The following is a 12,980-nucleotide window of genomic DNA, read 5'->3' as shown; positions in this document are numbered from 1 at the left end:
AAAACAAATTAAATAAATTACATTTTAACCCAATAATTTTATATTCAATTAATGGTCATCGTGCCTTCAGGCACGGGTATACCCTAGTATCTATATAATAAGGGAAGAAGGTTTTTGAAAATGTATAAAATGTATGTGAGATACATTTTGATCCAATGGCTGAGATTAATCCGAAATTTATATCAATGGTTGAGATCAGTTTTTTTCTCGCTCAAACACTCTCTCCTCTCTCTCTCTCTCCCACGTCTGCCAAACACGTCTCTATAACTCCCTCTGTCTTTCTCTCTCGCAACTGTCCCTCTTATCTCTCTCTCACTCTTTGTTCTTCTGCTTTAACAGACCTTCTTCCTCCTCAATGATAGGCGAAAGAGAGAGAGAGCAGCAGCAACAGAGTCCCAGCAAGCAAGAAAGTTGAATCAGAAGCTAATTCGACGGTGAGAAAAGTTTGGTCCCAATCCCAGACGAGAAGCTCTCTCTCTCCAAAACCCTCGCCATACCCGAAAGTAAAACCTCTCTCTCTCTGTTTTGTGGATTAGATTATCATATTATATAACTCTCTCTACAACCGATTAAGTTTTTTGGGTTTGTAACAGAAGATTCAGATCTTGCTGCTGAAAAGAAATCAGACGACTCAACTGGCAAAGGTAATCTCTCTCCCACTTAAATTCGATCACTTTCTCCCTCTACTTCTCTGTCTCTCTCTGTTTCTGCATTTCGAAACCCTAGATCTGGATTTCTAGCGATGAACAATGAATGTAAAAAATTGATGTTGAGTGCATTATTTAGAACTAATTAATGAATTTAACTATGTATGTTTCAATGACAGTTGTGAAAGTAATTGACTCATCGATAAATTTAATTATATTTTTTTGTTGCAATGACCTTAATAATTCTTAAATTAAAAAAAAATGTGTTCATTATTCAGGAAAAAATGTGCACGCATTGCATGTTATAACAGATAGATAGATAGATGCTACAATCTGGATTGCTGTATTTGGAGATTGCAAATTTGAATGAAGGACACAAAGCCAAAGCCAAACTTATGGGTCATTTACATTGGGCTCCATAGTAAAACCCACAATTTTTTGAATCAACTGATCTAAATTAGTTTACAGAGGTAATTTTTTGAATCAACTGATCTGAATCAACTGATCACAATTTTTATTAGTTTTTGGTTGTGGTGAACAATCTTCTTCCAAGATTTATAGAGTGTGTGCTATATATATATATAAAATCTGCATATTGGATAGATTGTAAATTTGTAATTCTTGGTGGCGTGAAGTTCTGGTTTTCTTCCATTTTGGGGCTGTTGAAATTGAATTCAAACAAAAAGAAAAGAGAAAAAAAGCAGAAAGAAATTATCAGAAGAGGTTTCTTGAGAATACCCTTATTTTTTATTTTGTGTTTATTTAAATTATTTATTCAATAGATTATTCACATTGTTTATTCAATAAATGATGCAACACTCCAGTAGGTCATATTTGATGACTCCCAGCTGGAAAAACTACTTCAACAAAACAACTGTATTGGATACAATCATGTTGAAATAAGCAAGCATAAGCATATACCATCTAAATCAAATTCAAACATATAATGAGGGTAAATTCATATCCATTCATATCCATTCATATCTCATCAAATAAAATTTCAGAAGCATATAAGACAAGGAACATACACTTCTTTGAATTCTTTAAGTTTTTCCTGAGAATGAATATCTTTGGCGAACAAAATGCATGAATCTCCATCCAGTGATTTTCTCTTTGACCTTGAGATGTTGGAGGGGCAGTGAACACCATTCTGCAGTTCATGCCTATTGGCTTCTCTTTTTGTTGTCAACCCATTTCTTCCATGACTATTTTCAGGCATGCCTGCTTCTGCAGACTTAACAGGTGCACTCTGGCTTTTACCATTCCCATTTGCTGAAGGAAATGCATGGCTGTTCTCACCATCAATTGCTTCAACTGTTTTACTTTTTGTAACAGCATTTCCATTTACTGATGACATATTCTTCTCACCCTTCTCCATAGAAATTGAGGGTTTCAAATCCCCACTCTTTCCGTTGGATTGACTTTTATTAACAATTTTTCCATTAACAGTTGCAGGAAACTTTTTGGTAGCAGAATTTCCAAAGCCACTCAAGTTGTCCTGTGGACCAGAAAGCACTTTATTGACCTTAGATCTGGTCAAATTATCCTTTACAAAAGAATGATCAACAGTTTGTTTCATGGACACTGCTTTTGTTGAATGAGCTACACTTGTGGTTTGCTTCCAATTTGAAAGATTGTTTGATATCCTATATTCCCAATTTATACTGCTGAGTTGTTAATTTTTTTTTTTTTTGGTTTTTTGTTTTCTTAATTTTATGTGTGTTTTTTTTTTAAAAAATTCAACATTCTTAAAATCTGTTATTTTTTTAAAATAACAGTATTAAAATTTATTTTCCCTGAATTTCTACTTTTTATTAGAACTTAAAAATTCAAAGATATTTTTCCCCCTTTAACAAGTTTCAAACTAGCATGAATAAACATGAAAAGCTTGACATTAATTTAAACCAGGAATGGCCTCTTAAAAAAGCCTTGCATTAAACATGGTGCAAATCCAAGGACACTCCTGGAATCCTGGTTTTAGTACAGAAAAAAATATAGACAGATAACTTTCCACTGTTTGGTATCAGAGTAAATGCTGGTTTATGTGAGGAAATTTTCTTCTTCATGATGAAGTTAAAAACATTCCCCTTTGTTCATTCCTCTCTATCTGGTTCAATTGTTGATAATTTGAGTTATAATTTTAGTTTAGAATTTGGGTTAATATATGCATTGGTTCAATTGTTTATATATGCAACAAATATAGTTAGTTTCTAATGCATTGGTTCAATTGTTAATTGTTCATTCTGCAAATTCAAAACACACCTGAAGAATTGGAGGAGCCTTAAAAATCACGATATCTGAAACTTCAGGCTTTCTAAAAACATACAAAACCTGAAACACCAAAACCATCAGCAAACATCAACTCAATATTCATGAAAGTAAAGACTCTCATCTTTAACCACCAGAAATCTTACACTTAAGTTATACATAAAACCAAATGAAGTATCTTTTATCAGTTGGGTAAATTATCAGAAACGATAACATCAATAAAAAGGCAATAAATTTGTAACACGTATATTATTTACAGTCAACATTAACCAAAAGGAGAAATATTAGAATGACATTTTACATCTGTGACAGAATGCCAAAACATTGTTAATATCGATGGAGAGCACAAGTTGAAGGACCGCTATTGTACTGCAAGGAAAAATATGTACGAAGCATTAAAACATCGGTCTGAATATACTTCATGAAAAGAATCAGATAATATATGAGCTGATAAAAAGGACAGCATAAAAACTATTAGACTAATTATCTGACAATGCCTTCCTAAAGGTTTTCAGCATAAAGCATGAAGCTTCACAAAGTGAATTATGCCTTTAAAGAAATTGGGATTGTTAAAATAAATTAGAAGCTAGAACACAGCAAACAGATTACATTTATTGAAAGCAAACAAGATAGATTACATTTATTGGAACCCAATTTCGAAGATCCAACAGTCACTTCTTTCATTTGACGATCCGGATTTTCTCAAAACTTCACTGTTTTGTTGGGTTTAACTTCTGATTAAGGGCGTATGAGGGGTTTCGTAGGTATTGAATCTATGCTTGGATTGTTTATTTATGTTAACGGTTATGGGTATTGATCTGACGGGAAAAAAATGATTCTTTGTTTGTAATTTTGTTGTGTGATCTATTTTTTTGGAAGGTTGATGCTAGGTTTGTTGGACATTCATTCTAAATGAGAAATGGTTTTTATTTGGTTTAATTATCATGTTTTATGAGTTCTGAGTTCGTTTATTAGATCCCTATTTTTCTACTATTTTCTGTCAGTTTCTCGCGATTTCTTGGGCTGTTCTGCATTCCCTATTTTTCTACTATTTTCTGTCACTTTCTCACAATTTCTTGGGCTGTTTTGCATTCTCTCTATCAGGCTGTGAATAGGTTATTTTACGGTTGTGAACAGGTTATTCAAATGTTGGTTTCAGGTTATTCAAACAATCTGCTCTATTTTTATTTTGTCTCTATGGTTTAAATTGATGTTGGCTGCTATCATATACCTAATGGGTTCTTCCAGATTTGATTGTCCCAATATTGCATTAGTTTTGTTACTCATATTGAAATTTTGGAATCATATGTAATGTAACTCATTTTGATTTCTTTTTATTTCTTCCTTTGATGTATGCATATTCATTCTTTGGTTTATGAAGTTTTAAGGAATGAGGGCCAGCTACCCTATTTTTCTACTATTTTCTATCACTTTCTCGCGATTTCTTGGGCTGTTTTGCGTTCTCTCTATCGGGTTGTGAACAGGTTATTCAAACGTTGGTTTCAGGTTATTCAAACAATCTTTTCTATTTTAACTTCTAACAATTTTATACTCCTATAGTTCACTTGGTCACCAAATTTGTATTACTATTGTTTTAGAATATTATTGTATTTAAATTTGTTTTTTTTATTTTTAATATTTAACATGCCGAATCGTTAAATACTTAACAATCTTGAAGGTGATAGAAGAAAAAATGTCCATGCGAATCCTCCTCAGATAAAACCTACTGTGTTTGAAATCATATTGTTAATTTCCTCAAATGTCAGGATGGGGACGAATATGGAAGGAGCGAGTATCTGCAGGAACAAGGGTGCAGAGGAGGGCCGATTTGCCAGTTATGCAGGAGGGGACCCCCATGGAATCTGAGTCTGTGGGACCCAAACCACGGCATCCATCTAACCGCATGATTCTACCATCTATCAGTGCTCCTGAACATAACATCCTTCAACTGCTTGAAGAATGTAATGCATCTGGCATCTGAAGTCACATGTTGCCAATTCATAATTGGAAGTTTTTGCTATCATAATTGTTGTATAAAGTTGACAATCTTTTTTATTTTTTTACTTACTTTTTTTTTTCAGTTTCTCTTTTCGTCTGCCTTCAATTAGTTGCTTGAGAATATGTATTTCCAAATGGAATTTTTTTGAAATCACACAATATGTATGTATACATTTGACAGATGATTGAAATATGAATTAGCTGGTACAGTGCAATGTTGTCAAGTTTGCTTTTGAAGTTAATAGATGTTACTGTTAGGAGAATTTTTCTAATTCTCACCAAAGACTTAGACCATGTATAACATTCTCCCTTTCCCATAGAGAAAGAAGAACATGACAGATCTTTCTTCGAACTGGCAGTGCTGCTTTCAAAGGCTATTTTAATCCATGGACAGTGGATGTCACCACTCTAAGGCTGTGTTTGGATCTTGGATTAATGTTATCAACAAACATGTCTCAGCTACTTAAGTTTTCCAATCGGAGGCTTTAGCTGTGCACAAAGCTTTTTTGATGGCTAACCAAGTAGCTAATGCTTCTTCTGGAGTTTTCCTTTGTTACTCCTAAGCTCAGGGGTTATTGGATTGGTTTTGTAGGCAGGTCAACAAATTTTAAACTACAAGTCAACTAATCCGATCAGCTCAACTTGCTTGCGTCTTCTCAAGCTGCTCAGATTGGTTTGAGTTGGCGCGGAATGATGAGAGGATGATTTTTATGCACACCCCTAAATGTAAGCAGGGTCAGGGTATGTTAATGAACCCTAAATGAACCATTTCGTATAACATCCTCTCTTAATTTTTATTTATTTGCACAAAACACAAGTTTAACTTACCTGTACACACACATGTGTATATTTTGTGTTTTGATAGGAAGTGTTTCAATTTGGGAGAAGTGCAATTTATCTTGGGAAGATTTTTTTTTTATTAAAAATATCAAAAATGTTACATATTCTTAAAAAAAATACAACTTTATAACTCTCAATCACCTGTGATTGGTCTAGAAAGGAAAGAAAAAAAATAAAAATATATGATTGGTTTACATCATTTTGAGAGTCATGGATGTTCCTAATTTTGGGGGTTCCTGAAATTTATTTGGGTTTCTAATAAATTGGTGTTTCATTTAAGTTTCATGTCTTCATTTAGGGATTTTTCTTCTTCCCGTGAATTCATTACCTACTCTTTGAAAAGAGAAAAAAACAAAACAAAACAAAAAATTTGAATACATCACTCTCTAATTTTGATTTATATTTTAGGGATAGTTTGGCATACACTATATAATCCATCTTTTTATCTTTTTTCCATCACATCACCTCTCTACTTTTCTGCACATCTTTTCGTAAAAAGACAAAAAGTGCACTTTTTTAGGACACCCCAAACCAACCCTAATGTCATCATTAATTGCACCGTGCCTTCAGGTACGGGCATACGCTAGTAGATTGATATGATATAAGGGTCCGTTTGTTTTGGGTTATGTAGATGGAAGGGGATTAGGATGGTGGAGGTGTTATTTAGTGTTGTGTTTGTTTGTAGAGTTGGGGAGGGGATTAAGATGGTGGAGGTGATATAGATAGAGGTTGGGGAGAGGATTGAGATGGAGGTTGGGGAGATGGTATTAGAAAAATAGTGAGGGGATTAGAAATTTTTTTATTTTTTTTATTTTTTATATATTGAGAATTTTTTTTATAAATATTAATGTTTAATTTTTTATATTTTTTTATTTGTTTTATTATTTTATATAAAAATAATTTAACAATTCTTACACTAACAACTATCATCAAAACAAATACAATTTTACTTAATCCCCTTACTATCAATCCCCTCACTATGAATTCCTTCCATTCTACTTCTGAAAACAAACAGACCTAAAGAATTTGAGATTTTTTATTTGTAATTTATCCTTTCTAATAGTGTAACAAAAAAATTTAAAACATAAAAAATGTAGGGAAGGAAAATGGGACACATCTATGCATATAGGAATGCCATGTGTCTCTATGATCCCCGATTGACATACAAAAACACGCAATATATCATCTGACTCAACTTCCCATTTCACTATCCCAAAAATCACCAAACCCTGAAAAAATCTCCAATTTCACGCTTTGTGCAGAGCCTCTGGAATCCCAAAATCAACAAACATGATGTGGGACGAATGGTACCGAGACGACGACGATGCTCCTGAAAACGAAGACACTGAACAACAACAACAACAACAAGAAGATCAACAAGACTCGTATCTCAAATTCGATTTCTTCTCTGTTCTCTCCAAGCCCAAGGTTTTTGTACAAATTAGGGTTTTTTTTGAGACATTCATTTTATAATGTTGAAAATTGTGGTTCCGATTATGACTTTTGCTGTTGTAATTGTAATATGTGTAGGATTACTATAGAATATTGGAAGTTGATTATGATGCTGCCGATGATGCCATTCGATCCAACTATATCCGTCTTGCATTGGTTCGTCTTTGCTTCATCTACTTCGTCTTCTTCTTATTTTTTTGGATTGTTTTTTAATTTTTTAAATTTTTTGCACGGGATTATCTAATTTTGAGTACAAGTTTTATTTTTACACGTAAGCATTTGAATGGAAAAACTCTGATTCAAGCAAATTCTTGAGTAAAAGCTCCATAATGGTATGAGTTTGAGTAAAGTATTGGAGATGGTTTTGGGGGATTTTTACTCAAAGTTAAATTTGATTCCTGTAAAGCCCTTATGTATTTTGCTCAAATTGAGGAGAAGTTTGAGTAAAACGCTTCAATTGATATGAAGCACTCCAATGGAATGGATAAACTCAAATTTGAGTAAAATTTTCTAAGTGTCAAGTTTTGAGTGGATGTTGAGTAAAGGAGAATTTGAAAATTTTGGGTAGAAGCACTTATGTGTTGAGTTTTGATTGGATAGAAATTTGAGTAAATGGAATGGGTCTGCCCTGATTTGAGTAAAACTCAATTTGTTGAGTAAAGGAGTGGAGAGGATTTTAGTGGGTGTTTTCTCAAATTTATGTAGTCAAGATTTTGGTAAGGGTTGAAGGTGCTAATGCATATTTTGACTGCTTAATTTGTTAAATTTACTTATAAGCCAGCAAAAGCATAACTCTCTGATGCAGGACAATTAGGGACAGCAGCAAATCTAGGCTTTTGGGGTTGATTTTAATTGGATTTTATGGCTGCAATTGCAATAAGAATACAGGGGACAAGTAGCGTTTGTTTAGGGCAATAAATAGGTAAGAGCTTAAGCATGAAAAGATGGGATTTTAGGACTGTTTAGGGGTTGTTATGAGGTTGTGAACAGTAACTCGTGAACAATAAACTAAAACAGAACAGAAGAAGAAAGAAGAGAAGAAGATAGGTTTAGGTATCGCACCTAGATACCATAAATATAAAATTATCAAAATGTCCCTAAGCTTAAAATATTAGAAAACATAAATATAATTATAAAATAAGACTCTAATAATACTAAAAACATAATTATAGGAGATTTCTATTAGTTTTTCTGTGAATCATGACAATGTCCAAGTATCATCGCATCTTTAAGTTTAGCATTTCTTGAACTTCTTATACTCTATATCATTCTCGCTTGGTTGGAAAAAACTCGATCTTGAGTTTTGAAGTGTTTGAGTATAAGGATTCACAAGCTTTGAAATTGCATCCATGGCTTCACGTTAAAATCTTCAAGTTGGTAGCATCATTTCTTCCTCATTGGAGGTAGCAATGGAAGCAATATGATATTTTCAACTCTAAAGCTAAATTTTTCTAGAATAACAAAATCAATTGATGTAGAATGTGAACCCTTGAATTGATCTTAGTGTTGAATAGCCCCCTCATCCATGCCATTCTCTTTTGGCTTTGCAATATTTTGCTTGCAATCAATTTGAATGCTACTGCGTGCATCAACAACCAGGGATTTAATATTCTCAACCTTTACCTCAACCAAAATGTCATCATGCAATTCAATTTTGCAATCCTCTTGTGACTTTGTTATATGCTGGACACTAGTCATGGGTAGAGACTCATTAGATGAGTTGGTTGGCACCGCATCCAAAAATTCAGGTGATGAGTTAGAGACCTGTAAAGGCATATGTTGCTCAGAATCAGGCTTTGCTTGCTTTAATTTTTCAGCGTCTGTTGCTTGTATGGTATCCAAATCTTTAATTTGATCCCTAGCCTCTTCTTGAACAATTTGAGAATTCACTTGTAGCACTTTTATCTCATGAATGGGAGCCTTTTTTATCCATAATAATCTAGTCTTTTGGACAAAATCTGATTGGTTTCTTTCACTTTTGACTTCAGTTGCGCATCTTTGACAACAATCTTTGGTTTTGGTGCTACTTGTGATGCATGTCTCACACAATTTTGTGGTTGTTGCAGCAATCCTCCCTTTGTAGTAGGCTTCAAAACTGTAGATTTCTCCTTAAATTTTATGATAAACTCAAATTGCATAGTCGTTTCAATAGCATCTTCGAGATTTTTCAAATATGCATGAGACATCTCTTCTTTAATTCTAGATCTCAACCCACTTTTGAAACGAGCAATAGTCATCCATTGACTTTCTACCACTTCAGATTTGATAAATAATTCCTTGTATTTTCTTGCATAATCAATCACACGCATATCACTTTGCCCAAGAGCATGCTATTGATCAAGAAAATCATCTTGAAGATCCTTTAGACAAATTTTTTCTCTAAAAAGCGCTCTACCTTCTTCCCAAGTTAATCCACTTGTATTGGATCTCCCACAATGTGAAAACATCATGGCAGAACCTTAAGCTCTAATACCAAACTGATGCAGGACAATTAGGGACACCAGCAAATCTAGGCTTTTGGGGCTGATTTTAATTGGATTTTATGGCTGCAATTGCAATAAGGATATAGGGAACAAGTAGGGTTTGTTCAGGGTAATAAATAGGTAAGAGTTTAAGCATGAAAAGATGGGATTTTAGCACTGTTTAGGAGCTGTTATGAGGCTGTGAGCAGTAACTCGTGAACAGTAAACTAAAACAAAAAAGAAAAAGAAAGAAGAGAAGACAATAGGTCTAGGTATCGCACTTAGATTCCATAGGTATCGCATGTAGGGTTAGGGTTCATCACACAATCCATAAGAAGCTTCAAAAGTTCTGAAAAATTCTCTAAAATATAAACTCTATTGAATTAGAAGAATTACATGACTTTATATAGATTTTAGAGACTTCCTAAACCAACTGGAACTAAAAAAGAAAACTATTAAAATATCTTTGACTTCTAAAATCAATTTAAAACCAAATAAGAAATATAAATAAAAACTAATTAAAATAAGTTGACTCACAAGACGACCCATGAGCATCCCTTACAGCCCATGTTAGCAAATATAAAATTATCAAAATACCCTAAGCTTAAAATCCTAGAAAACATAAATATAATTATAAAATAAGATTCTAATAATACTAGAAACATAATTATAGAAGATTTCTATCAGTTTTTCTATAAAATCATGACAATGTCCAAATATCATCGCTTCTTTAAATTTAGCCTTCCTTGAGCTTATACTCTGCATCACTCTCTTTATCAAGCTATGACTTTAGTTGAAAGGATTTCGGACTTGGGTTTATTTGTAGAATCTTATTCAAGGTCTGAACTGTACCTTTTTTTCTTCTTTCTTGACTCACATTGGCTTGGTTTGGACAGAAATGGCATCCAGACAAGCAAAAGGATCAGGATAATGCTACGTCAAGATTCCAAGAAATAAACGAGGCTTATCAGGGTCAGTATTTTATCGTTTTCTTTTGGTTAAACACTGAATAATTTCAATTCCATCTTATATTCCAAAACTTGTGCATTGGTCCTTGTCAAGTGCTAAATACTAACATTATAAAGCTCAGTTTGGAAAATGTGGGGTATATCTTTCTGGCCTTGAATTCGTTAATGGTTTATAAATCCTGTAGATATGTAACATGTTGTTTCAATAAAATTTCAATGTTTATTCTAGTAGTTTGGGGGTGGTTGGGCAACTGAAATAGGGAAGTTTGTTTGTACCAAGAAAGACGCAGGTTTAGAAAATTGTTTTTGACATTTATCATGTATAGCACTAGTAGGGTGAGTAGTTATTGAGGTTGTGGATTGGGAGAGACAGTCTTTGAGGAAATGTCTATAGAAATTCGGAGAAATTATTCAGGTTTAGGAAAGACGGACTGAATTATAAAATTGATGGATGTCTTTATGTGAAAGCTAATTTGATATGAGAAATGGATGCATGAGTGTGTTAGTTGGAATAATTTGGTGTAGATCTTAATTTTTAGATTATGTTTCTGAATTTTAAAAATGATGCAAAGGCGGTGAAGTTGATTTATGGTTCAGGGGATGGTATGCATGGGAATCTTAATTTCCCACAAGAAGAAATTGAACTTGTATATATGTTTGTTTGGAATGCGGGGTTAGTAGGAGGTACAAATCTGTTGTAAAAATTACGTATTTACATAAAAAATAAACAGATTCATATTTAATTAAATTGATTTACGAAATAAGAAATCATGGGACTAAATCACTCTACTTAATGAACACAAATACATATAACAAAAATAAAAAAAAGAAAGCAAACCGAAGCCTGTGTGATACCACAGTCTCCTTAAATCAGATTCGCCGCCTCACCGTGAATGTTGGAGGTATGTCGGCTTAGAACTCGCTAATACTGAAACACTTTCTGTTTTAGCTCCAGCGAACTAACAATGACAACACTCTCTCACACATGAAGAATATTATAGGAGCAAACTGACTATAATATGAGAGCAAAAGATTTTTGTATTCCAACCAAAGATGATGGTTTTTTTTTATACACAACGGGAAAAAGAGGAGGAGAGAACATGATTCTTCACAATGAGCATGCCCTTATATAGGCATCTTTGGCAACACATATGGTAAGGCAATGTATACCTCATGGCTTCCAAAATCATGTGTCCTTCATGGTTAGGCCATGTGTGTCTCATGGTCTAAGACACTATTAAGGCCATGTGTTCTTCATAGTTAGGCCATGTGTCTCTTATGGTTAGACCACGTGTAAAATGCTCAATCATCATTCTCAATCTCTCATTTTGAGGCCAACTTTATGACATAATTTCTCATTCAATTCTCAATGGTTTTTGGTCATTCTTTTTTGTGGTATAAAGATCTTGTTACAAGGAATTTAGAACCAAAGTCACCAAAAACCCATTTTCCCAACAAAATCGAGGGTAAATTACACCAACCTCCTGTAAGATTTAGAGAAATTACAATTATTAGCTCCACGATTTTGACATAAATGATGATTGTTCATCTATACTCGGGCCATGGGATTGAGGTTGTTTTTCATATCATTATGGAGTCAAAAAGACAGAATAATGTCACCATTTGCGCACTATGCAGCTTAGCAAAAATTTCAGTTACTTTAATGGCCTAATAAGAAAATACTTATATCAGTGTAGAATAAAACAATTCAACAAATAGCTTATTTTGATTCTACGTAACAGTTTTGAGTGATCCTATCCAAAGGCGAGAATATGACAAGAATGGGATGCTGGACATGTATGATTACAATATAATGGTAAGAATTTTGCCCTTTTTGTCATTGATTTATTTATTGTTTTTTTTGCTTTTGTTCATTTGTGATGAAAACGTTTCTAACAATTTATATTCTTTTTGCTTAAATTTGGGAGTGCAGGAGTATCTTAACCGTTACAAAGGCCTTATTTTAACATGCAATGGCCTTGGAATCAAGCATTCGATCTGGTAATTTCAAAACCTGCACAGATTTCCTTCTTGGTACATCCATGATGATCCTTCATGCTATACTGTACTCGTGTGGTAGAGTTTAGATTGATGACTCAGCAGTTTGGGCTTAGTAGTGGGCTTAAAGTTACTTTGTGTTTGTGTAAATGGGAAATAAATAACTAGTAATCCATTTTACCATTATAGTACCGGTATATCTCAAGGTTGCTCTGAAACCTCTGGATGATTTGTATTTATAAAAATCTCTCAGCTTCTGGGTTCCTCCTGCAATGCGGAATATTCAGTAGCATCCACATTTTAATGATTTTGTTGTGAGATACACGAGCAATTTTGATGAATAATCT

At 33.6% G+C, this 12,980-nt stretch overlaps 1 protein-coding gene and 1 long non-coding RNA gene across 2 annotated transcripts; both read left to right on the top strand.

Moving 5' to 3' along the window:
• The first annotated feature begins 300 nt into the window (after positions 1 to 300).
• LOC145823001 (uncharacterized) lies at positions 301 to 5,168 on the top strand. The gene is made up of 3 exons (XR_014365015.1): positions 301 to 503; positions 594 to 644; positions 4,682 to 5,168. It is a non-coding gene; the product is annotated as an uncharacterized LOC145823001 (long non-coding RNA).
• Positions 5,169 to 6,856: 1,688 nt separating this feature from the next.
• Positions 6,857 to 12,937, top strand: LOC114280219 (Chaperone DnaJ-domain superfamily protein). The gene is made up of 5 exons (XM_028222561.2): positions 6,857 to 7,181; positions 7,284 to 7,361; positions 10,564 to 10,639; positions 12,378 to 12,451; positions 12,569 to 12,937. The coding sequence occupies exons 1-5, from the start codon at positions 7,044 to 7,046 to the stop codon at positions 12,638 to 12,640; spliced, it is 438 nt and encodes a 145-aa protein (XP_028078362.2). The 5' UTR covers positions 6,857 to 7,043; the 3' UTR covers positions 12,641 to 12,937.
• The last annotated feature ends 43 nt before the right edge of the window (positions 12,938 to 12,980 follow it).

The sequence above is a fragment of the Camellia sinensis genome, chromosome 3 (assembly GCF_055761805.1).
Source record: "Camellia sinensis isolate YWXY chromosome 3, ASM5576180v1, whole genome shotgun sequence".
Lineage (NCBI taxonomy): Eukaryota > Viridiplantae > Streptophyta > Magnoliopsida > Ericales > Theaceae > Camellia > Camellia sinensis.
This window is presented reverse-complemented; position numbering and strand designations above follow the sequence as displayed.